This window comes from Pipra filicauda, unplaced genomic scaffold (genome assembly GCF_003945595.2).
Source record: "Pipra filicauda isolate LSUMZ 115617 unplaced genomic scaffold, ASM394559v2 scaffold88_size2543281_pilon, whole genome shotgun sequence".
NCBI classification, from domain to species: domain Eukaryota; kingdom Metazoa; phylum Chordata; class Aves; order Passeriformes; family Pipridae; genus Pipra; species Pipra filicauda.
In genome coordinates this window covers 1,413,889-1,441,515 of record NW_024105075.1, presented here as the reverse complement: position 1 = coordinate 1,441,515, position 27,627 = coordinate 1,413,889, and the positions used below count along the sequence as shown (strand labels likewise).

At 38.3% G+C, this 27,627-nt stretch overlaps 1 protein-coding gene across 1 annotated transcript; it reads right to left on the bottom strand.

Moving 5' to 3' along the window:
- Positions 1-682: 682 nt before the first annotated feature.
- Positions 683-26,114, bottom strand: TRA2A (transformer 2 alpha homolog). Its single transcript, XM_027738368.2, has 8 exons — positions 25,857-26,114; positions 16,818-16,951; positions 15,144-15,309; positions 11,516-11,704; positions 3,229-3,344; positions 2,627-2,734; positions 1,843-1,910; positions 683-1,673 (listed from the first exon to the last, which is right to left on the bottom strand). Exons 1-8 carry the CDS (start codon positions 25,890-25,892, stop codon positions 1,663-1,665), a joined length of 828 nt encoding a protein of 275 aa, XP_027594169.1. The 5' UTR covers positions 25,893-26,114; the 3' UTR covers positions 683-1,662.
- Between the last annotated feature and the right edge of the window lie 1,513 nt (positions 26,115-27,627).

The following is a 27,627-nucleotide window of genomic DNA, read 5'->3' as shown; positions in this document are numbered from 1 at the left end:
CCTACAGTTCTCTATCTTGAGATATTGGCACTTTGGTTTACAGAGAACAATTCTAGCATTTCCTAATTTGTCTGGATCACCAATAAATACCAGTAAAATCATTAGAGTTGGAACACTTAACTACAGTGTTTCTGATAATTAAGTTAGAACTTGTTTTGTCACCAATTTCTCCTGGCATATTCTATCAAGCTTTTAAAATAGCTGGATGTGTGCTAGTGTGTTTCTTTTAATTACCTGTTAATAGTTCCTGGCATTGACACCCAAATAATTAACACAATTATATTTCAAACACTTACTCTCTTAAAATCATGACCAATTCTTCTGGGGCATTCCCTGACAATCAGGATGATATTTTGCTGTTCGGGCTTTGTGGTCTTATTCCTTTTCCTGTGCCAACAGACATTCAACCAGTGACTCGACAGAAATCTAAACAAAGTTAGTGGTGTTTCTCTCCTTCAACCACCTCAGCACAACTCCAGCAAGTGTCAAGGATGGCACAAGAGAAAGCTGGACAACCCTCTCTCCTTAGCCATGCCATATAACCGCATACTGATTCTAAGGGAAGACAGGGCTCCTGAGATGACAGATAAGTGCTGGCTTTATTACCCATACAGCAGTATTAAGTCTTGTTTAACCTATATTCCAAGGTGACAAAATGCAGAACAAAAGACAAGAAACCATGTATCAGTGGACTTAACTTTTACTGAGGAAGAAAAAAAGGTTTACATGTAGTTGTAGGTTTTTCCATCCATACTTTCAAAATTCCAAAAAGGACATGAAACAAAACTTTTTCAATCATTATTGCAATACCAAAAAGTCAGTAATTTTTTTTAATGAACAGCAAATTATACAACTAATTGCTATGTTCAATAAATATTTTTTCTCCTGCACCAATTAAGGGGAAATATCCAACCAAGTACAATGAAAACCCCAGGATTTCAACAGTTTTAACTTCATTTGTTATCCACTGTGTAGCAATCCAGAAACTTTTTTCTATAAAACACAGCCTTAATTTTTGAGTGTACAAGGATCTATTCTCCCAGCCAGTCAAGTACCAAATTTTTCTCTAGCTCAAATAGTCTACTCTCAAAGCAACTACTTGACCAAAAAAAAAAATAATAATAATAAAAAAAAAATTTCCTCTGGTTCATGACTATCTAAGCAAATTTCTCATTACAGAAAAGGCTCAAAGTCATTACTTGTTTATCAAAGTAATAGGTAAACATTTTAACAGAAAGATTAACAAGTTACTTGGAAATGCAGGTTTATGTTAAAGTATCTGAGTGTGTATAATACATGACATGCACGCTTTAAAAATATCAATGCTCTCTTCTGATTAGTCAGGAGTGCAATTGTTTTAAAAACCAAATAGGAATGACTTCCAAAATGTATCAGCACTTTGGGTTCTCTATTTCATTTTGCTCAAGATGTTTTACTACACAAAAACTACAACAATTACAATATTTAAGAGTATTACAATAAGGAGGGATGGAAAATAGGAATACTTCAACTGAAAACATGTATATTCTAAATGAACCAAAGACTTGTGAAAGAGCTGGAAAGAGGACAAGAAAGGGAGGATAGAAGGGAAAGCAGTAGGGAAGCTAGAGATCTGAACTTTGTATTTAAAAATCAAGTCCTCAACTGGAACTCTTCTGACCTTCAGTAGCGCCCTGGAAAAAACAAAAGAGGACACAATTACTATAAACTTAACTGTACACACATCATCTCAGGTTTACTGTGCCCAGCTTTTTAGCTTTCCCATTCAGAATTTCCATTGATCAACTCATATAACAATGTTTATGACAGCCAGAATCCATTTATTTACTTGCATTTACTTACTTGGACTATAGGAACGGGATCTTGATCGTGATCGGTATCGACTATAGTAAGGCGATGGTGATCGTCTCCTTTAAAGGAAATTAAAAAAGAAACCAAACAACATCCATTATGAAAGAAGCCTTATTCACATTGCTTCTACAGAACAGAACCATTTCCTCAGCACTGAAAGACTTGGCTTGTGTGAATTATTTCTGCTTTATTTGGCTGTGGCTTACAGTTATTTAACAAATGCTTTTATATTTCTCTATTTGAAGTGTTTAAAACTGTAAGATATTCCCAGACAAAGAATTTAATAAACTCTCACTAGCCTTACAAACACATGAAGTGCTTTTCCAGATGCCTACAATTCTTGTTGAACAACATTCCCTGAAACCAGATAACTTTCAAAACAGCAAGATGGTTATGAAATGTCAAGCATTAAAAATTCCATCTACAAATAATCCCTTTTTAAACAGCAGTGTGTATCAGCTGTTCCTGGTTCTATATACAGCATGGAAAAATGAGTTCCCTTTCTATCTGTCCGCTTGATTCATGGAGTACATGAATTGGAGTACATGGAGTACCTCCTTCAGGTAGCAAAATTAGCCCCCCTGCCCAACTGAATAACCAAATTACACAAAGACTGAAGATGATGACTGCTTTAATCCCACAAAACTCAAAGGAATGAGGCTCTAACACATAACAGGTATGTATGCAGAATATTGCTACATTTTTTTGTCATCTAATTTTTCAGTTTTCCCAACAAATCCTCTGTTCCTACAGAAATAAAATAAAGATTAAGTACCTGTATCTGTAGTCATATTCTTCATATCTGTCATATCCTCTGTCATAGCCCCTATCATAATATGAGTCCCGGCGACGACCAGCTCCACCGCCACCACCTCCTCCACTGCTATTAGGGGAAAAGGCAAAAAAACCCTCTTTAGATATCTACTCTTCATCTTGATTTAAGTTATTTAAAAGCTTTTTTAAAGTCATCTTGTAGTAAATCTGACACTTAATACTATGCCATGAAACAATATACAAATTAAATATTTAAATAAAAACACCTTTAAAAAAAAACCCCAAAAAATCATGAGGGATTTAAGTCTAATTCTCATCAAAATCAAAGGCAAATGGCAACTTAGTATTTCAGCAGGCTGAGTGCATTAACTGATTATGCTGCATATTATTTTTATAAAAAGACCTGAAGGAGATATTTTTAAAAGATACAGTAAACCACAGTAGGATTTAACAGTGTATGTGAATCACAGTAACACATTCTTCGTATTAGTAACTTTGTGATAAAAATCAAACTGGCATAACTCTAAATTTTTTTTAAAAAGTATCTGTAGCTCTATTTCCTCAACCAGATTCCAGTATTAAGTTTGAATCCATCAAACTTACTGTGTTGGCCTGCCCATGTAGATGCCTGGGGTGGGTGTATGTGCTCTCTTGGTGATCGAGTAATCCACCCGAATCCTCCTGCCATCCAGCTCCATTCCATTTGCATGCTCCATTGCCTACAGGAGAGACAAGGAACAGGGACGTGAAATCTGCAACCTACTGGTAAATATGGAAGGCTATGTACAAACACATTATTTTCTATCAGAAAAGCAAGCCCTGAACTTGTTTTGTTTAAACTGGTTACTAGTGCCCCACTGTGGTGGATGGCTTATCTCTTGTCCCCTGGCCTGTTCGCCGGTGGTGTTACAGGACGCACTGGGGTGCCGGACTAACGTGACACACTCAATCCCTTCTTAAGAGAGCACAATGCTAACTACTAACAGTCACTTTCCCTAGACTTTGTCTTCTATCCATCAAGAAGTTAAATTGAAAGTCAAAACAGCTTTTTTCTAAAAACTGCACCTTTCCTACCGCTGCCTCTAACCCAGAGGGGACGGGCAGATTCAAAAGCCGTGTGAAACAGTGGCTTCCTGTAGGGTGCATATGGCCGGATTACTGCTAGTCGGCTGCCATTTCATGCTCTCCCAGCCTCCTGCCATCTCCCTTACAAGGACCTACTTCAGCAGAGCTTAGTAAAATGGCGGGTTCAGCCTACATGGATACCTAATTACAACCTTCCTCCCCACTCCCTCTCACAATAGCAGCTCGCTAAAGCGATACACAGAAGGGTCTGCGCTCGAGAAGCCTGTGCCTTCAGACCCGCCTGCAGCCCCTGCACACACTCCCTGGGTGTTCTAGCCCGATTCTCCACTCTTTGAGAGTCAATACAATGGCCTTTCACAAACTCAAAATCATGAAAATAAGTTTTTCAAAGGAGCACAGCATACTTTTGAGAATTATATTCATGCAACAGTAACTTAAAGCACCAAACCCCAAAAACCCCACACCAGTAAATTTAACTGTTAACGCTGGACTTAATAGGATTTTTAAAAATTTGCTTTTCAAATTTTAATAGCTTTTATTAGCTGCTCCAGGATCTCTGAAATACTAGTACACACCCTTTACTTCTCGATGCTAAGCATAGCAATTAGTCCAATATATATTAATTTCTTGTGTGCGCAAAAGAGACACTGTTACAATTTTGAGTTAAAGAATATGACCACTTTGCTGTTTTTTATCTGCAGAAAACCAACACCCAGCCACAAAACATGAAGATACATCTAAGCAGAGCTTTTTTTCTTTTTCTTTTTTTTTTTAATGAAACTACTATTCAGAAATTTACTTATTTGCAACTCTAACAAGAACCTTAATGAATTTATATACAAGTTATGGAGGAGATACTTCCAATTTGAGTACATCAGTTAAATCCTGAAGGTGTCAGATTTTTGTGACTGAAGGACCACTAATCTATTTAACTACACCGAGTTTGTATTTTAATAATACTGTTTGTATCTATACTATATCGCCACCTAGTGAGTTCTGTTCCATACAATACTGCAACTACATTTAGCCAACTGCAATTTCAAATCTTTTAACGTACACTCAGGTATGTTTTGTGACTAAAACATGCTCCTCAGCTTTTACTTTTCTAGCCTTGACATAATTTTTTTTTAAAAGTCCCGTTCCACAAGGATGAATTAAATTAAAATAAATCTGTTCACACATCCTAAGAAAGTCTGTGCACAAATCAAAAACGAAGGCTGCAAATACCTGGCTGAAAAATTAACTTCATGATGAAAAGCATCCTTCTGGAAATGCAGCAATACACAAGCTAACCTGTTAAGAAATTTTCTGCTTCATGGAATTTTTAAGTCCAATAACAACTTGCAAAATACTAAGCTTAGCTAACAAGAAGCCACCTCAATACAGAACATCTGGCATATGTCTTATTTAGTTAAACCAACAAGCACCTCCTTCAAGAGGATGAGTTCTTCGACAGAGGAAGCAGTACAGAGAAGAGCAACATACCAACAAGAAAGACAAAGAGTTAATTTTGAGAGCTGATAGTTTGTTTTAGAAATACCAAGTAAGGTGTTACATTTCAATGGATGAAGATTAGCTCATAGTTACCAGTCTGTATGGAACTCCCAACACCCTAGTCATAATGTCTAATGCCCTACCCAATATTAAAACTTTATTTTTCTTAGGCTTCAGCAGCTGTCAAGAATAACTGCTGATTAAAAATATTAAAATAAACAAAATCTTTAATAGATATACAAACATAACAAAGCCTTTTACAGTTGTGACTGCATTCCCCAAATGCAGAAAAGCCAAAACCTACAATAAGCCATTATAAATCCAACAATAATTAATAGTATGGATCACTCACACTCAGTGATTAGCAAATGGAAATTCCTTCCAAAGATGCTGCCAAATTCTCTGTACCATTCTTAATGTGCACATCTCAGATATTTGACACAAAGTACTTAAGATGACATTATTAGGTAAGGACTGCTGCAATATGACCAAAAGCCCTATTTGAATAGCTGGGTTCAGTTAAGTGATACAACAGTATTTATTTTGTGACAAGGTTGTAAAAATATATTGATGATTTTAATTACTGGCATTTCTGTGCTTTATTGTAAGTTAAAAGAGTTTACATTAAAATTTTGGATTTTACAGTTTTATTTCATGTCTATTCAAAAGAAATTTCAGTTTCCTTTTCTTGCTGTTTGTAGGTATGCATGACTGCTGTGTTGAGAACATGTAAGTGTTAAAGGGAAAAAATTGCACATTCTCCTTAACAATGCAGAAGACATTCTCAAATACTATTTAAGACCATCAAGTGAAACTTTTTAAAAAGAAAAATCAAATTATATTGCGGTTTAAGACACACAGTACCCTCTTAGGAGTCTTTAACTGTCAACAATCCATTTTTATTAGAATCTGGATTCTTTTCCAAATATCTGAATGTTGTTAAAAATACTCGCGTGGCTTTTCCAAAAGCATTCCTATAAACATGCACTATAAATTCTGGTAGCAAATTTTATGGAAAAAATTCATTTTGTAGGCCAGAATACACATCCATATGTTTGCTGTCAGAAAACAGTATTAGGATTAGGAATGGCACAGGTGATAATTCAATCTTAGATTGCATTTTTTAAGATTTGCAGTTTTAAACTTTCAGAAGACTATCCATAATAACGAAACTTATTATCTGTACGGTGTTAGTTTGAAAAAATAAGCAGTTCCCAAACTACAGCATCATAGTCTCCTGCGGCTCAAAAGTTACAAAGAAAGCATTAAATTTAACAAAGACTTCAATTTCATTTGATATTTATTACAGTATGTGATGTTTTCTAAATGCATTAGCATTGAGGTAGAGTAAAACAAGTTTGGAAACACTTAAGTATATGCATGAACTTACACAGGTGACTAGTGTTCGTGAAACAATCAACAATCCACCAAAACCAATATATAATCTTTCAATCTGGATAATGCCACAAAGAGCAGCTTGGACACGGAAACATGGGGAAATTTCTGCAACCTGTACCGTGGCCACTGGGGGGAAGGGCGTGGGGAGAAAAAAGGGAGAAGGGGAGAATCTGACTGTTATCACAGTCACTTTACACTACACTAGGGGAGTTCAAAATAACATTTGTAATGTACAAAAGATCATAGAATTGTCATTTCAACTACGTTTAACTGCTTTAATTACTTCAATAACTTGACATCACTACAAAGTTCGCGACATACAGACTGAATACACTTTAACAGTCAAACAAGCAATTCATGTTGTGACTTATTTTGAAAATATTTCCACAATTTCAAAATAACTATATAAGATACTGTCTTTTTTGTTGTTGTTGTTTTTTGTTTGTTTTGGTTTTTGTTTGGTTTTCTGGTTTTTTTTTCTGTTTGCTGTGGTTTTGGGGGTTTCCTGTTTGTTTTTTTTTTACTGGAAGTCCTTTCTGTACTGTGTTTAATACCATTGATGAAAACATCATCTTCTCTATATCACAGGTACAGAAAGGGATGAAAGACTTGACAGACTAGGTTTTCTCCCCCCCCAGATTCTGAACACTGGTTCAGGTCTGGATTTAACAAGGACAACTGAAAAGAAATTCTGTGGGGAAAAAAAATCTGATGGGATGAAAAAAAATAAGGAAACACAGCTTTTTACACTTGCTGCAGCCTGCCAAGTTGAATTCAAGTGTCCATTTCAACTTTGAACAGCAGTCCATTTACATTCTGAAGTCTGAGATCCAGAACTCTGTAACATTTTACTTCCAAACATTTGAGACCTTCTTGTGTTCTTTTCTGGTATATCAAGGGTCCTTTTTGATACCACAAACAACACTGACAGCATTTCTTCAACAAACTGTGGGAGTTTTGCTCAATAGTGATGGTTTTAAGCTGGTCTGCTTCCACCACAGATTAAATGTTTTGCAAATCAAAGCGATAAACCCTGTTATTATTCTGGTCTTTGGCAACTGAATTATGTTAATAGTTTGTCTTGATTGCTAATGAACACTATTTGAGAAAGCAGTTCTGAAAGATGGTCAACACCAAGGAACCAGCACCAGAAATCAGAACAGCTGCTGTAGCTGATGCTTCTCAGATGAGTTCCTCCTACAGACAGTACATTCACAGTAACCTCAGTTTAAACAACTAACACTTCTTATTCTGAGTTAGTGAAGAGCTGGTTACCAGCATATGGAATCTCTGGTAACTGTAGTAAGAATCATGTCCTAGAACAGCCAACACTTTTCACTCGTGATCTTCTCAACTTACTGTTAACCCTGACACAACCAATTCCCCCCCATAACTTTTATTTTTTTCTCATCCTATACATAGAAATTTGTGATCCTCTAACACAGGAAGAAAATCCTAATGTGATGGGCAGGTGAATATCCTCTATAATATAGTGAAAATACTGCAACCAACATTACAACACCGGCTCCATGCCAGCATTGCCAATATTGAGAACTATGTAAGAAAGATTTTGAGAAGCAAGTCTTCAGCAAGACATTTACACATCTTGTCCTTTGCACGATTTTGCACACACAGTTCTGAAGACTTGGTAGAAGAGTGGCCAATATAAGACACTGCAATACCCAAGGCAAAAAAAAAGCATACTAAATATTACTTACATATTTTTTTAGAAAGAGTAAAACATAACTTCATAAAAAAATGAAACCCATTACAGCCATAACAGAGAATATGTTTTCTGAAAGAAACCTAGATAGAAACATAAGCTTTTCAAATAGGCTTTGAACAAGCTCACAGACAAGAACATTGGCACAGTAAAAAACTCAGGTTTTCTACACAACCACTAGACATCCATCAGATGTTTTCTAGACATCTATCAGCCCTCAACATTTCTTGTTTGCCATCACACTTTGAACTAAGGGCAGCGTCTGCAAGCGCCTTCAGAACCTAACAATCCGGTCACGTGCTATCTTGCAAACAGTAGACCATTGCAATAAGAGACATTCAATGGAAAATGAACCTTCTGTCTGATCATAAAGTTTCACCTCAGCCTCAGTAGAGCTTCAAACAGAAGAGAAGAGATTCTACAAGAAATCTCCTGGATTGGGCACACGCATTGAAAACTGCATTGAAACCCCCTGTTCTGTTGAAGTGGAATGACTGAGGCTACTGTGATGCTCTGACAGCTGCTCTATCTAGTAGTTATCTAAAGCTGAGCCTCTGCTCCTCTTTATAATCAAGGTGATCATAAATCACTAACAAGGCTGCTACAGTGTCATAATCTGAAGTTCTGAAATTTTAAACCAGTTACAGTAAAAATAAATTTTAAAACTGCCCCCCTTTGGTGTTCTTAGGACACTGTGAAGTATCAAGATAGTTGACAACTCAAAAAGTTTTTACTACCACATGGAACTACAAACTGTACCACTTGGTTTCAGAATCTTGACCCACAGCAACATTTTAACCAGTTCAGTAACTGATCCAGTTTGTAAAAGTAACCAGGGATGACAAAGATCTTGAAGGATTTCAGCTGCAACACAATCATGCATAACTGACACTGACCTATCTTAAAACAAATTATGAAAGTTTAAACGTAACTACTGAGAATTAATTTGTTGCCAAATTTTAGTATTGCCAGTGCTTCAGAGCATGTCTGCTGAGAGGCTTCCCTGTGCTACCTCTCCTAAAGGACAACAGTGAAGATTATGAAAAATCCTAATTTTTCTGTAAAGTTCCACTCTCATTAATCCACCTACCTTTAAAAAGGTTGGAATTTAGTTTGACATCCCATCTCCTTATTAGGATATCTGGGGTGTTGGGGAATTTGGTTTGGTTTTTGTTATTGTTTTTGGTTGGTTAGATTTTTTAAATTATTATTTTTAAGAAAAAGTTATTTACTCTGAACAAAAGTAATTCAAGTGTCATTGCTTTTAAGTATAGTTTCAGCTTTTCAGACTTGAAGTATCTTCCACATAGAGAATTGCTTCACGTTCTTCAGGGTTCTAATACAGGGCCTGTCACAGAGTTTCACACCTACCTTACATCTATATATCTGCCCTTTTTCTACACCAGCTGTCACTTATCTGTCCTCAAGGCCCATGAAATAAGTCAAATAAACGAGTTTTTCTGCTGTCCTTTTTGCCAAAGTATTTCAGTTATCTGAGTTCCAGATGTTGGGAGAGTTTGCATCCTTTCCATTTCTTCATGCACTAGCCCATTGGGGAGAAAAATTTGGTCTAATTACATTCCAAACTATTTCAGTTCCTGCTTAAGGTGCTAATCTTTTTCTGTACTTTTGAATGCAAATAACATCCCATTTTTTTTTCTTTGCATTCCAGTTTTGTAGCATCTGCCAAAACAGCTTTATACTGAACAAATCACTTCATGCTATTTACACGGAACATTTTAAGAAATGCATGGTGTCATGCATGACCATTGTCCATGGCAACCAGGAAAAAAACCTCCTTCTAAAGACATATGAAGCTGTACAACAGACATGACTGGCACACGAATACAACAAGAAATACTCTGCAAGTATTTTGGACTTTAAATAGTCTACAAAACAGTCACTTTTACAAAACCCCACCAAACTCACAGCGTAAAGAAATACCAGGCTAAAAGAAGCGAGTAGGCCATTAAAGACAGATGGAGATATACAGCTATCCAACCCTATTAACCTCTCTCTCAACCTTCCAAGTGAAAGTGGGAAAATACAGAAGGGACACTAAAGTTTTATGTCCTCTTACTCACCCCTATATCCTGCAACAACCACACATACACACATCTACACCTACTCTTCCTATAAACTGATTCTCAGTTGGATCACACCAGAAATCAAAGGTGAGAACTGAGTATACATCAATCAAGTAATTCACAAAACAGGTTTTTTTCATTAAAATATCATCAACTAGCATCGATGTTCTCATTTTTCAGTTCCTGCTAGAAGGATCCACAGCTGTCATGCTCCCTCCCTCCCTGTGATGCTAAGTGATTTATGAGAGGAGTCCTATTTATTGTTTAATATCTCCTGATGAAGAAACTTATCAAATATAAACAGAATCAAACAGCAAATCTGAAACATCCGCCCAAGCCTATTAATCCATAAACAAGATGAAGTCTATGACTAAGTTTGCTTGAAAGAAAAAGATAATCCCCCAATGCAGGATTAAAGACCTTTTTTTTTTTTTTAGGGTATGTCTTTACTTTTAATAGCAATTTCATCTCCAACTTTCAGTAAATGTAGTAAGGTTCACAGTATCATCACAAGGATAAAAAAAGCACTGCTCATTGTGGTGAGTCATAATATATAGGGTGCTGTTCATATTCTTTGATTCTTTCCTTACAAATCAATAATACTAACAACTCAGTCTAGTTGTAAATAGCCATCTGTATAACCAGCAAAGCCATTGACCAAGGCACATTTCAAGACAAACCCCATTATTTTTCAAATGCATAACATGCTTTCAGAGAAGAAAATGCAAAGAGAATCTCCAGAATTTTGATACAGAAAACTACTTTCGAAAGTTAACTTCTAAAACGTTTCAAAAATACTACAGATATAGAAGCTTCACAAAGATTTATCTTCATTTTAAAGTAGCAGACTAAAATCAAAGTCCAGTGCTCACTGGTGATTCAATACAACCAGCTCCTACTTTAAATTTGCCCAAACATCAGAACACTGAACTAAAATACCTGATCTGTTTATAGGCGCCATATTGCTTGAACAAAGTATTTTCAATTAATCTCACTATGAGAACCTGCTAATGAACACACACTCAAAAACATGTTTCTTTTTTTTAATGGAGAATTCATGATGACAATGCATAAAGTAAAAAGTAATGAAGCGTGAATGTACCTCTTTAGAATCGTCAATTCTCTCAAAATAAACAAAAGCAAATCCTCTTGATCGCCCAGTCCGTTGATCATAAACCACATTGACACCAGTCAAAGGTCCATAGCGGGAGAAGACTTCACGCAAATCTCTCTCAGTGGTATACAAACTGAGACCAAACACTCCAAGACAGGTATTGGGATCTGGATTAGCCTGGTAAGACAAATGTTCAGCTCCAATTAAATTTATATCAAAAAAGTTATATATTCTCATATAAAAATTTAGCAATTATAAAAAAATTAATCTGAAGAAAACTAAACATACAGTATTATAAAGCTTAACACTTCATTGCAGGATATTTTCAAAAAGGCAACCACTTTCAACGGTTTTTATTTCAGAAAAAAGACCCAGACAAACTATTCCTGTTGGTGAAAATCTCAGTTCATAAAAATTAAGCATTCTGATCACAGAGAAGCTATAGAGTAATAAGAATCCATTTTATTACTATTTCATACTCAAATTGCCAACAGGCTGCAGATACAACATACAACTCTGTGCTAAGAACAGGTTCTGCCAGCCTGAACTCCCACCTTCGGCCTTTCTGCACGGTCACCACTGGTACTAGAGAGTGCACACTGCCTCCAGCTGCACACACTAAATGCACTTGAGCTCCTAAGAACAGACAACTGAATTATAATTTAGCTTCTACCAAAACTTCTTCCCCCTCAACATTTCCTATCCAACTACACTGAAAGTCAATATTTACATTTGAAAGTTTATTTTCCCACTTGTAAACGGGATGAAAGTCACCTGGTTCTTTCATCTAGAGAAAAACAAGTGTTGAAGGCCAGTTCTGTGAAACTGTAATCCAAAAGAATGCATCCTTTTTTATTTATTTATTTCACTTCAACTAAACAAAGTCAAATATGTAATTGTATAAGGTAAAATTTCTCTTTTGTATTTCTCTATATGGAGAAGTCAAAGTTTCTCTACATGTCACAGAGTTCATCTAATGCCAATTCCACCACAAGATTACTTTAATCAAAATTAAGCACTTTTTTCACTTAAGCTTCTGGCACCTGTTATACTATTAAAACAGCAGCAACAAGCACAGGGATTTAATGTTTCTGCCAAAATAATAACTGCAAGTTGACACACCTGAAATTTGTATTTCAGTTTCAAATTTTCAAACCCATCAATGCACAGTAATTTATGCCCCAGAGCTTGCCTTTCAGCCTGATTCAAAGAGCTTAGATCTTCTGTCATGTTCTTTTCAGTGCTTTTGTTCAGGAGTCTATTGTGAAAATAAGATGCCCAAACTACTCATATATTTGATGTTCCTTTTTTTCCATTTGTCAAAGTTCAAACTTTTATTTTAAGACACGAATCCTCTGCAATTCCTTATTATAGCTGAAGAGCACACCAAAACCTGGCAGTATGTAATTTGAAAGTTTTAATTATACAGCTTTAGATGGATTGAAACATGGAGTAAAAACATATCTGATAATTCAATGGCATTGGCAGCTATACCGATTTTTTTACTGAACTCTTGGGAGTCTAATGAAATCTGTCTTTTAAATCATTGTTTGGAGAAGTCTCTCCACACAGTCCATACCTTTTGCCCTTTTTTTAGCAACCCCCTTACACTTAAAAACCCTATTACCTTTTCTGAGACAAGAGAAGTACTAAGATCAGTCTGCACACCCTAAGCTACAACTGATGGCTACATTACCACTGGAAGGACTAAACTGACTGTGGAGGACTAAAAGGTAGCTTTTATATTAGGTTTTTGTACTGCCTCCCATCAACACAGTATGCAAGCTCTCTTTACAAGATCAGAAGAAAATTGCTATCAATTTTCCTGGCATCTTTAGGACCTTGCTATTTAGGGGATTCCAAATCTGACTGACTTGAGTTTCATTTTGACACTACTAGAACTAGTCCTTAGAATTCTCAGAATCCTTAGAATTAATGTGAAATTCACTGTGAGAACAATTTTCGCGTTTCACAAAGTCATTTCCAAGGCAGAAAGACTTCTTCACAGAGCAAAACATCCTAGTATTTCCTGAAGTAGTAAAGCAGATTCTTCCACCTTTCACCAGAAGAACTGCTAACCCATTTGAAGTTCAGTTATTTCTGCCAATTTTTAAAGACATTAGATTAATATTTACTACATTGTGATTAGAGGCTGGCAACAATCCACAAAAAGCTTAACTACGAATGTTGCTTTACAACAGCTTAAACCACTATACGTTAACACCACTGGAGTCTTGCCCTTTTCCACATGCTTTTGCCTGCTCCCTCACATTGGTATCACCTGCTCCTGGTGACACGTTTCACGTGGGTAAGCCTCCAAAAAAACTATATGCTTTTTGACAAAATTAATAAAAAATTTGAAGACTAAACCAGATTAAAACTAAAAGGATGAGAAAAGTACCACTGCCCTCAGCAAGGAAAACACTGAGCTGTATTCAACAGCACTCATTTAGATCAGCCTGAAGTAACGGGAAACCAGAAGCTACGGATTAGACAAGAAACTGCTGGAGTGGAGGGCTATGAAGAAGATTAGGGGACTGGAGTACCTCTTACCAAGAAAAGCTCAGAGACCTGGGCCTGTTTAGCCTGGAGATGACTGAGAGGGGATCTTATCAACACATACAAATATCTCAAGGAAGGGTGTCACAAAGACAGGGTCAGACTCTTTTCAGTGGTACCCAGCAACAGGACAAGGGGCAATGGGCACAAACTGATGGGAAGTTCCATCTGAATATGAAGAAAAACTTCTTTGAGGGTGACCGAGTACTGGATCATGCTGACCAGAGAGGCTGCAGAGTCTCCTAATGAAAATCCACCTGAATGCGATCCTGTGCAACCCGCTCTAGGTGAACCTGCTTCAGCAGATGGGTCAGACAAGATGACTTCCAGAGGACCTATCCAAGCCCGACCATTCTGCGATTACAAAGGACACTGGGAGAAATCTCTCCAGAATGACATAAGATCAGTATCTTAAATTTTGATTGGTGTAGCTATACTTCCTCCTGCCCATACAGAGACACTTCTCGTTTACATTTTGAAAAGCTTACTGAACCTTTTTGTAACTGTATATTTTTCTAGTTTATTAAGATTTATGTATTGCCTAATAACACAGGGCTTTACTTCAAGTTATACCAAGTTAAATAATCAGAAGTATAAAATCACAAGCAACTTTCAACATAATATGCTCTATGTTATAAGCAAATAAACACTTGGGAATTTCCTTCTTTGGATTCTCTAGTCAATCTTATCAATACTGTCAGGTTGCAAGCTCACACAGGAAAGGTCTCATTTTTGTGAAGGGTGTATCTACTAGGAACTGTAAAAAAAAAAAAAAGGCAGAAGGGTTCAACTTCTAGAGCTGACGGAAGCAGATGTCACTGTATCTGCACATACTGACTTGCAATGGAATGCTTTTCAATGAATTTCTACAACTTCCCTGCCAGTCACAGACCCAAGAAATAAGTGCCCAGCTGTAAGGACAGAGACTGCTCCACACATACCCCCCACTCCCACCCAATTCCCGTATCCTCCAGTGACAAGCCAGCAGGTCAAACTCAGCCTGCAGGTAACCTGGATAAGCAGCAATTGTTTTGATACTTGGCCTTGATGAACATACTCTGCTGCCAGTGTGCCTTCTCCTGTTGGACATAGGAGAATGACTGCGGCTCCTTCGACGACGGTACTCTGGGGTGTACGATCTGCTTCGAGAACGTCTCCTATGGGAATGAGAGTGGGATCTGGAACGAGTGTAACGTCTGTGCGAATGTCTTCTGGACCTGGATCTTCAACAAAAAGAAAGCTGTTAGTTAGGTCACATGCACATAATGTATTGAACTGTAAGCCTTGAATTTCCTAGACAAAAATCTTTTTTTTAGAGGTTCTCTACAATTGAAATCATTAAGCTGCTTCTACCTTGCACATCTAAAGATTGCACGGACCTCTAACAATCTGCCCGGTAGCACCATTTTTAACTCTGTGAAAGTACTTCTGGCATACACTAAGGATTATATTTCAGGCATTTCAAAGTTTAAACTTTTACCAGCTTGGCTGCTTATGTAACTAATATTTGCACAATGATACAGAAGCCAGATATGCCACATTGTAAAGTACTGTTTTGACTGAAAAACTGAAAGATCTGGCAGCACTATACTGCTGCAATATCTACAAATGAAGTTCAACTAGGGACAAAAATTACTCCCGACCAAAAAACCCTAAACACCTGCTTAACTCCTCAAGCATTTCTTTGCACACATCTTGCCAACAATAAGCTCAGTTTTAAACAGGTAGTTATCTGGCTAAACACTGCAATAAGAGAAACTATAACATTAGCCTGAACTTTGGGAATTCAGGGCACAGCAACTCTTTTTCAGCTGCCCTAGTATGAAGTGTATAAAGAAGACGGGTTACTGATCTCTCCCAAAAACTGGGGAGGAGGAACGACATAACACTACACAATTCCTCTTCCCCCTCCAGAGCTACAAATGCTGTTTTCCGGTTTCTCTCTCTTCGTTGATGAAAGATTTGGTAGCTCTCTTTTCTTTTCATCCGTATAATGGTGCAAGGGAATAAAGAAGATCAGCAGTATAAGCCAGATAATATTTATGACATATTAGAGGAAAAAAAGACAGACATATCTCTTCTGTTCCACACAAGCTCTGTCAGAACCGAGAGCTATAAAGCTTTACCTTGCGCAGACTTGGAATAGAGAAGGGCAGAGAAAGATATGCAGCATTGAAAAATGAATTTAAATCTTAGAGCTCTCATAAATCAAGAACCTATTCACAACCGATTTAAGATGTAGTTTTTGATTATGTTTTTAAAGCCTCCAATGAAGGAATGTCAAGAACATCCCCAACAAGTGCTTTCCAATATTTCCAACAGTTAGAGAGCCTACTCTTTTTTATCTAGCCCTGACTACCCTACTACAGTTCTCACTGAACCTCTTTTTCCCCTAAAAGAAAGGGCCACACAAAAATTCCCCCACGAAAGATTTTAGGGGGAGGAGGCAGGACCTTTACAGAATTGAGATGCAATCCCCTCTCTCTTTTGGAACAGACAAGCCTACAAATTGTAGTTGTGATTTCTACATTAGTCCTTCTATTTACAGCACTTTTTCCATTCATACCCATGAAATCTTTCCCCAACTTCGTCCATCTAGGAGCAGCACAGACAGGTAAATTTAACATAACCCCAGAAGCTTTATAATTTTTACAACAGGAGAAAAGAAATCTCAATCTACCGAAAGGACACCAGTAACACTGAGTTGACACAAATAATTTTCTGGATATACCTTGATTTTGATCTTGACCTCGAGTGCGATTCAGAATGTTTGGAAGCCCTCGATGGACTGCGAGATCCTGACCTGCTCTCCGATTTTACACGAGCAGGACTCCCAGCTGGAGATTTTGACTGGGAGCGAGACTCCTAACAAAAAAGACAGTATTAAAAATGGTATTGGTTGCATAAATGCCTAACTCCTAACATTTAAAGTACAGTAATTCTATTATATTGATTGCTCCTGAAAAACAAATGGTTAGGCAATACCCTCCAAAACAAATTTCATTTTGCTAACCCACTGTTAATATTGTATGCTTTCCTCAAATAGGTCCCTGCTTGAACCAGATCACCAATTCTCTATTAACTAAGTAATCATGCAAATTCATCTACAACTTGATCATACAGACACTGGAACATAAACCATACATTTACTTAACCTAGGACCCATTCATTCTTCCAGATTCTTTTAATTCTACTTCACTCTTGCTTTCTACTTTTCTTCATTCTTCATTGAGTTTTTCATTTTTCATACTTCGTGTATTCTTCCCCAATTCAAACAATTCATTATAGCCTTAAAAAAATATTCAAGTGCTTCTATCTGACCAATCTTCTGTTCAATTTTTTCCCCCATTCAATTTTAATTTTCTGATCTTTAATACTTTTCATTAGCCTTCTTTTATCTTGATTTATCTTCCACATTCTTGGAAAAAACTCTTCAATTTCTTCACGAACATTAACCTTAATGGAAAAAGAACATTTAGTATATTTAAGCACGTGGGGATTATAAAACTCTGCTGGAGTTCAGATGTTATCTATCAAATTGAAAAGCCAGCAGGTAAAGTGCAAGAAACTATTTTATAAAACAATTTTTTTTAATATCTTTAAAACTGTATAAGTGTCTACGTTCTAACAATGAGCTTACTGAGTTCTCAGTGTTTTACTATATTTGCAAAGCTACCCTCCTCCCCTCAGACTTTTTTTAAAGATACATAGATACACTAAAAACTAATTAGCACAATATACTGAAGTATTGATATCATTGATTCCCCCCCCTAAAATAATAGCTACGTATTCTCAATATTGAATATCCCAAATTTTACTCCTACAGATTACTAAGACACTATCAGTTCAACAGAATGGCCAAAGATTTCCAGTCAAAACCTATCTATGTACATACTTACTTGCATAATACATGCACATAGGCATAAGCAACATAAATTATTATTCTTCCTACTTTTTCTTCCTCATTGTTATCCTGTTTTCCTTATATAATCCATATAAACTAAGACACAGAATAGTATAATTAAAGCAATCCAATACAAGTAAAGACAGGAGGTTTGTTTTTTTTTTCTTGCATGGTAAGACACACAAGAGAAAAACTAGGAAAACAAGTAAACAAAGAGCAGGTTAGGATTTCCTCATATTTTACAGTGCACAGCATTTCTAGGGAGCTTAGCTATAAAATCCCCTACAGAATAGTATGCTATAAAAATCTGTAAATTCACAAAAGCGTGCAAAATGCTTGATGAAAAAATGCATAGCAAGTTCCCCTCCCATAGGTGTTACATTTCATGTTTATCTGCATTATTTCTCCTCCTGCCTGTCCTCACAGTGTTTTTCTCAATTTATTTCTTACTCTACCTATGTCCAGATTTGCATTTTCTCTTGCAGTTAAAATTCTTCAGAACTTTGGGCTGAAATTCTTTTCAAAGGATGCTGTCCTCATATTTCGAGACAAAAAGTCCACCAGAAACGGAACTTGAGAACTCCCTAGTAACAAGTATTACAGCCACACTACCTTTTTCCTCAATGAAAAGGACAAGGGACACATGGAGAATGTCACCTATTGGGACGACAGGCCTGCCAAACTTCAACAATGAAGGCCAAATTCAATGCTTGGCTGTGACAGGTGAACCATATAATCAGGTCTGCATAATAGTTACCCTTATTAAGATGGCTATCTGTGAAGCTAATTACATTACTTTCTCTGAAAAAATTATGTACACTCACTGAAATATTACCAAATTTTGTTTAGCGTTTCTACATTTGAAAGCCACTGTTCATGATAAAATAATTTTGTTTTAGAACCAGTAACATGATTTTTCATCATCTCTCCTCTGGTTTTGCATTCTTCAATGTTTAATAGCTTCCTAAATTCTTTCCTTTATACTTCATCCCTTGCGACAATTGCCAATTTCTCTGGGAATTATTTCTACTTCCCCCCTAGTAAAACTGACCAGCAATACAGAAAACCATTCAAAGTGACATCATATTTACAAAACACCCTTCAATAAAAAGCCTCCTCAGATGGCCCTTCTTCATGAGGATATTGCACTGTCCATATCTTTTCCATTTGAAATCAATTCTTGAACAAGAACTCTGAAAGCCTGGACAAACGCAACCCATCACCCCCCACCTCACTCCCTAGACACTGCACAGCCTAGAAGTGTTGGGAGGTGCTAAAAATACTATACAATGTAAAAGTCGGCTTAGTGTTCTTAACTATTCACCCGAAGCACCTAAGGATTACCACCTGTAGAGTTTTTTTAATATCAGTTATGAGAGCAAATCTGTATAAAGTTGCCAAAACCAAATATGACATCATTTAATGTACATCAAGTCCTTTTGGAACTGTTTAAGACCCTTAGGGGCTGCACTAACAAACATACAACCTCAAAACTGGAGTGACACAGGCAAAAGCCTAAATTCCTACATACTTCAAGCTTCCTCAACCAAATAACTGTAGATGTAAATTGCAGCTGAAGAGGAGCTACCTGATAGCAGTTGCACATTGTGCCTGTCATTAGCAAGCAATTACATCTCATCTTCTGATGCAACATAGATCATCTAGTTATACCTCCTACAAAGCTTCGAAAGGAGAGACGAATGGAATCACAGTAACCTGCAAGAATTTAAGGACTTAAGGATGATGCTGAAAAAGTACCTAATAAGATTTGTATGAGAAAGACTACAGGCAGGGATTAAGAGATTCAGAGCTCCAAGGAGTCACAAAGGAAGATTTTAGAGAATTTTCTTCCTCTACTTCCTACTATAATGAAACAATTAGCAAGCTGTATCTTAATCTATACCAACCCAACTGTTCTTCATGAACAATTTATATCCATTCTGCAATATGAATGACAAAAATATTTAACAATGTATGTTATCTTCAACATGAGAAAACAGACACCTCTACTATCCAAAGCACTAAAGTCTCTCAATTCTGTACTAGTCCTTAAGCAACCTATACATTCGGATCTTAGCTCCATCATTACCACAGAAACTAAATACTGCACTCTGCATCCTCAGCACTTTCTTATCTTTCTGCTCTGAAGATCCTCAGTCATTTAAGGGCCAAATGACTGACCGGCCACTGTCACCATGTCAAACCACCTAGATCTGCTGTCACTACTGCCTGCAGGAATAGAAGCAACAGCTAACTTTGTAATATTTGTAAGATCAGACTTCCCTTTCAAAACAAATGCTAACACTCCCCCTACCCCAAAAAAGCCAACCACACAAAAACCAAAAAAAAACCCCTAACAAAAACAAACAGAAAACATACCAACCCCTCACCTAAAATAATAACTACAGAGAAAACCCCAACTCAATTGTAACAGGGTGCTTCTTCAGAATAAGATACACACCAGGAAACGGGACTAATGATTCATCAAGAATTGGAACTTGGAGCCAAAGAAGTTATTGTAGACAAACACAAAATCCAAGGTCTACAGCTTCAGTTACTGATAAGAGGAGCATTTAGAAGCATTTAAAGAGAGCATTGAAGAGTATTTTTAATCCTTGCCACCTTCTCTTTTCCCAGAAATAATCACAAAATGAAGTGGTAAGGATCTCTCCCCATTACCTCATGATCACATAAAACCAGTCACTGAAGAACTATCAACAACTTTTGATGATCCACATGAGCAAGACATCAGCCATGTCCATGTATTTCATCCATACCGGTACAGCTGCTTAACTGATGTAAGTTCTATCACTTATCTTCCTTGCATCCTTCAAAATAATTCCTACTTTCCAATATAATTACTATTTTAAAAGCATTTACAACACTTTCACACAATAGAATTGCAGAAGTCTTTCAGAAGTATTCTTTCAGTTTTCACTCACCAAGAGAAGAAGATATGATAAAGAACGTGGGGCAGGCAACCACAACAAAAAACCTAAATAACAACCTGCTCCTGTCCCCCATGAAAAACCCCAAGCAAACAAACAAAAAAAAAACCCCACCAAAACCTATTCTTTTACATTACTCTTCTGTCCTGAACTTCTGTCATGCCTTACCTCAACTCACACCTTACCATTTCAGAGTATGACTGAAAGGTATCAAAATTTAGAGCAAGATGCTAAATAAAAAGAACGAAATAAGTTTAAACTAGGCTTTCTCTAACAAAGCACGGGAAATGAAATGGAAAGGAAAAAAATCATTAAATCACATAGAAATTAATTTGGCCCTCTTAAGAGGAAATACACATGGGGTGAAAAAAGGACAGGACAACAAGCAGTCTAGCAATACCACTAAGCCAGTAAAATGATAGTTCAGTTTCCAAAAATCCCACTAAAAAATCCTATCGAAACTAAAAAAAAAAAACACAAACGAAGTCAATCTCTAAGGGGACAGAAAAATGTTAGAAAAAAAAAAAAGGAATTTAGCAGCAGCCTACGTTCACTAGATGAAACTGTCAAGTTAGTGACATCTCACTTCTGAGAAAAGATAAGATGACATTTTAAACAGTTTTGACAGCAATCTCCCAACTTTCCCTGACATTTACAAGAGAAGTTAAATCATTTTTGCTTCATACTATGCCCTGTTACTCTATAATAAAACCAAAACTGATCCCTTAAGTAGCTATTCGTCTATAAATATTATAATAGTATACATAATAAACTTCTGTATAAAAAGCAACTCGTAAGTTTTGCTACCTTGAAGACATGTATATTTTAAAAGTTACCAAAATAAGTAAACTTTATGCATTTCTCAATGTTCCTCTTTATGAAAAGGGGGGGGAAAAAAAGGCTTCAGTAATAAACTTTTTGAAATTACAAGTTGATCTTCTCACTGAGGCTTGAAAATACACCTCTTCAGGGAGGCTTCTGTAGTCACTCCTTTACCACACACGGAAGATGGTAAAAAGAATTTGTTTTCAAAAAGAGCAGTCTTCCCAGCTGACATGGTCCAGAACAACCTAGAATTTATTAAGCTCGATTAAAACAAACAAACAAAAAAATTAAAAGAAAAATAAACCCCTGACTTTCAGAAAAACTCTTGTTTCCCACACCGGTCATTAGACACCACAGGGTGATCACAGCACTCTCCAAGTGAACACAGAACCCCTGAGCATAAGCACACACTGTGCCTGTGTTTCAAAAGGTATGGAAAGCAATACGCCTTCCTTTGCTCAGAGGTGGCACACTGCCACTTCAGGAGAGTGGAATACAATAGCTAAACGAGCCCGACCCCCGCACCGTTTGTGGGTTTTTTGGCAAAGAAATTATCTCAAAGTTGATCAGTTATGTAATTCCACAGGTAGTTAAGTATTTTGCATACAAGCTTCATGAAGAAAATATAAGGCACTTTCACAGCTAAACTAACCCAAAAGCTGCTCACATACCTAGGAATTATGCATACTTCCTTCAACAAGATGGCTGACGTGCAAAGTCATACATTTCTTGAAGTGCTTTATTAGTTTTTACTATTTAGCTCACTGTAACATTCTGCACAGAGCAGGAGACATCTCATTAGAAGGAAGGAACAGAACCAATACACAGTTATAAAATGGGAGTTCAACCTTTGTTCTGATAAAAAAATTTTATCTATTTAGACCAACAGCACATTAATACTGGTACAAAACCACTAAACCTTTACGATTCAAATGTTATCAGAAGCTCGAAAAAAACTAATCAAAGTTTCATGTGGAGCTACTGAAGTGCAGATTTGTTTAGACTCCCTCTTGTTCGCTGCTCTGGGAAACATGTTAAGTTGTACCACAGAACACACACTAAATAAACAACACCCTATTTAAAATAATGACAAATATGAAAGGAAATAAGAGTTGCCTGTCACCTGACAACAATAAAAGAAAAAAAAAAGCGTCACTTGTCTAACTTCCTCACCAAAAGCATTCAGTGGTGATAAAATACTTCGACTTTTCCAAAACTAAGTCACTGGATAACAAGCACTACTTAAAATATTTTTTTTATTCTTAATGTCCATAAACTTAGCTCTAGCACATCCACTATATTTTTAATTCTTCTGTCAATTTCTTTCCATTAAATCATCATGCTTGAGGAGGGGGATTTCTTCTGTTCAACCAGCCACATTCTTAATAGAGAACTTGCTGAAGTTGAAACAAAATGACACAAAACCAGAGTGGATGTTGATTAATATGAGCATATTTGATTAGCATTTGCTTAAAAAAAGAATTTAATAAAGAGATGAGTGATTTGCTTAAAAAAAGAATTTAATAAAGAGATGAGTGAGCTCGAGAAGGAAAAAAAGCTCTACAATGATTTTACCCAATACTTTAGAAATGAAAGTTTTTAAATAGTGCAAATTAAGCAATTTCATTGACAAGTTATTTCCATAATTATTTTCAATTTCCTGATCAGATTAATTAACATTATGATTTAAAAATAACAAATTAAAGGCAAAGCACATATGTGGACAATATCTTAATGCTGATAAATAAGCTTTTAAAAAAAAAATCCTGATCATACTCAACTTTCATTTAAGTGTTTTGGGACAATGTACATCTACACAGGTAAAACATAAAAGGGCATAAACTAAACTTAAAGCCCCCTTACTCCTTTGGCATTTAGTTTTTCAAAAGCGCATCACACTAGTCAGTACTTAAGCGTGAGGGGGGTGGAAGAACTGAGAGGGCACTCAGAACTCTTATTTTGCCGATTTCCAGGAAAACGGGTTCTTTACAAAGTTTTTTCTGGTTTCTGCAGTTCTTTGTCCCAGTGAAATTTTTTGCTTTACTCTCAGGTTCACGTGCCTGCATGGAGCAAACTGAAGCACCAGGATATTCAATGCATGATAAGAGTCCTATCCAACTGGGAATAGCAGACTAAACGCTACAGCCTCAAAGTTGCACATGCTTAATTTTATGCCTATGGGCACTTTCAGTGGAAGTTAAATGTAAAACATTACTCTGAAATGAAATTTCTTATTTCAAGTATTTTAGTAGTATCACAATAAAAAAGTATTACTGAAGAAAAAAAAAGCTTACAAAGGTGCTTTAATAGAAGCACAACTCCCCCAAATTACAAACTACTCAAGTACCTGCCGTTATGTTTAATTATAAAAAACACCAATAGACAAGACACTGGCACATGCCAGACTTATTGAGAAATCTCAGTGTTATGGAGCAAAAAGAGAAGTTTTCCAAACAAAGACTCGACATAGTCAGCAGCTCTTTCCAACATATAAATTTTCCACCACAAAAACAAACAAAAAAACCCAACAACTAATAAACAGCAGTCACAGAAACTGCTCCATAGGACTTTTCAGACTTTGCATACTCTGAAAACATTATTTTACTTCTATCTTTGGCAGGAGGCAGTGTGAATACTGAAAGCACAAAGCTATAGCAGCTTTGTAATACAAACAGATCCATCAAGGAACCCAATATAAATGTTCGGGATATTAACCTAATATAATTAATTCCTAACAATAACCCCCCAGTGGGAATACAGACAAGAAAATAATTCGTAAAAATATAAATATTGGCTGCAAAATGGGAGATTGAAGTAATAAAAAACAAAAAAAGAAAAAAACCAAACAAGTCCCCCAACTAAGTATACTCGTTGCTTAACTTTCTGAGACTTAGCTACTTCCCCTTCAGAGATTAGTTTATTTACCTGAATAGATCTTAGCTACACAGCCACCTTTTGTCCAAGCAATCAACAAGAACAGGTTTTGTTCACCTCCCCGAGGAAGCAGCAGCAGTCATTGCACAGCCAGGTAAAGAACTTTCGGCCTACGGAATTTATTTTTTTTTTAACTAACACCATAAAAAGGGCAACAATACTCGTGTAAAAATAATTGTTGGAATATGACACTGTTCTTCCAAAATTTCATTGCTTGTTTCTCCAGACAGTAACTACATATAACTGCAAAGCTACTGTCATTGATTCATCAAAAGGAGTCACTAAAAGGATGCTCAGGTGTTCCTCTAAAGAATCAAAACACAAAAAAAATCTCTGCAAGTTTCTTTAAAAAATAAATGGCGATGGAGTACTTGAACATACATTTTATTCCCGTTTCAAGCAGTTTCTAATTCCTGCTTGCCTCGATCATCCCTAAGAAAAACCCACAAAACAATGAACATAGAAGGGACCTGTCACACGTGTACGTGAACACCTGCAGCCATTAGAGGAAAAAGACACAGTCCTAACGAGGTTACAAAGCCACAGCAGCTCGTCCGAAGCCCTCCAGCTGCGCGATCGATGAGTTTCACTGGTTTAACAGCGACAGCCGGACCCCCCCGATGGCCGGAGGGGGCCCGGCCAGAGGCCGCTCCTGCAGCCAGGGGAAGCAGCGCACCTCGCACAAAAGGACGCGGGGTCCCTCCTCTTTCGGGCGGGAGGAGGCCTCGGCTGCCCGGCCCGGGAAGCGGGGACGGGGAGGGGCAGGGCAGAGCAGCGACCCGCGGGCCCGGCGGGCAACAGGGCGGCTCGGGAGCGCGGGAGGGAAACAGCAGCGGGCAGAAACCCCGGGGGCTACAGCAGCGTCGTTCTCACAGAAACAACCTGCACTGGCGGGCAGGGGCCGATCCGCAGCACCGGGGCCCGCACCCAACCGGGGCGATTGGACAAGCCACCGTGTGCCGGAGAAACGCGGAGAGCGGAGGGGGACGCGGGCCGTCACCCACGACCCAGGCGAACCTCAGGCGCCTGAAGGAGCCATTTTAGAGCCAAGCTGCGCTGTCCCCACCCCCGCCGGGCCGGAGGACGCCGAGCGCCCCCACCCCCCGCCCCCGGGCCCGGCCCCCCCCTCAGCACGGCCCGCGCAGGGGCGGCCACTCACCCTCCCCTCGAAGTTGTTCTCCTCCACGTCGCTCATGTCGGCAGAGTCCTGGCCACGGGGCTGCGGCGAACGGGGGACGCTAGTCCCGATTAGCAGCAGCAGCACCCACGGCCGCTATTATCGCCGCCGTTACCGCTATTGCCGCTATTACCGGCACCACCGCCGCCTCCCGCCCGCGCCTCCCGCACCGCCGCAAAATGGCGCCGCCGCGGCCGCTCCGTCTGCGCCCGGCACCGCGCGCGGGGCGGGACCGCGCCCGCCCCTCACAAAGGAGGCGAGAGCGCTGCGGGAGGACCCGCCGCGCATGCGCAGACCTGCTGTCCCGGGAGCGCGCGCGCGCGCGGCCCTCGTACGCCCCTGCCCAGTCGACCCCGCCGGGTGGGCTGGTGTTGCAGGGAAATGTGGAATACGTAAAAAGATTTTTCTTAAGAAAGAATGTTCTTTGGTGTTTAATTTTTGTATGTTGTCAAGCCTAATCAACAACAAAGGGGATTTAATCCGTGAAACGGATAGGCAGCTAACAAGCAAGCTCTAAGTGATGTCCACGCGTTGGAAAGCTAAATTACTTGTCGGTAGAATTGTCTTGTTAAGGCTTAGAGAGATCACGTTTGAATGATCTCAGACCTTGGGGGAGGTTAACAAAACCGAAGAGAGGGATGCCCACTGATGGTGAACACAAAGAATGCAGAATTTACAGGCCATGGGCCATTTGGCAGAACTCCCAAGGTAAGGAAGAAACTAATAGACAACTCAACAACTGTGTTGATTTCACCTCTGACTGGGTACAAGGTAATTCCAGCAGGGGAAAATCGTGACCACCGACTCACAGACCCTTCACCCATGAAACCCAGTGACCTAAAAGAAGAGAAAGACGGAACACGCAGGCTAGTTAGCATGAGAAGCGAGAGATCATCGACCAACAGAAGATAGAATACCAGTTAATAAGAGAACTAGGTAACTCGTAGCCAATGAACATTGATGCCTTCACTTACTAAAATGTATAAATAGGGAAAAGTTTTGGTAGTCATACTGGCTTTGCCACCCAGCGCCACTTTCTGTGCAGAACTGCAAATACATCTAATACCTCAACTCTGTGGATTGGCTTCTTGCACATCAGGTAAAAGAACCTATTTTGGGATATTTAATGTGCGAGGCTGGAGGACTGATTTTGTTGTACACACATGGAGGTAAAGTCACGTGATCCCATTTTGAGTGTTTCTAGGAAACAAAGGCCTAAATTTTCACTTGCAATCTTGAGAACTGCCTTTTAAGCACTATTTTACTTAAAGGTTTATCCTTTCTGCTCAGTTACCTCAGAAAGGTTTCTCTGTTCCTAAATCCTGTGCGGTTTTGGTGCTTCCTCCTCCAGCGTGCACCAATACCTTGCAGTACCTTGCAGGAACCGAGACTGACTGGTAGTTCCTTCGGTGAGAAAGTTTCCAAAGATGATGAAACAGCTAAACTTGCTCTGTCAGCACTGGAAAGCCAGGTGAAGACGCATGGCCAGCAGCTGCAGATTGCCCTTCCCAGATTCTTGCTAGTAGTGATAGCAAGAATGTTCCTGCCCCAGCTCTGCATCTTTCCTGTGCTTCTTCAGGGGCAGGAGCTTCCCTTTGTGCTTTAGAAGCTGTTCTGTCCAAATTCCTGTGCTGGCTGAGGCTGGTTATCTTCAGTTTGCCGCCATTGTACCCAAGGGGTGAGCAGCCTAACTGCGTGCTCATGTGAATATTTCCGAAAAGGAATGACGCACTCAGAGGGTGATTCAAAGGCA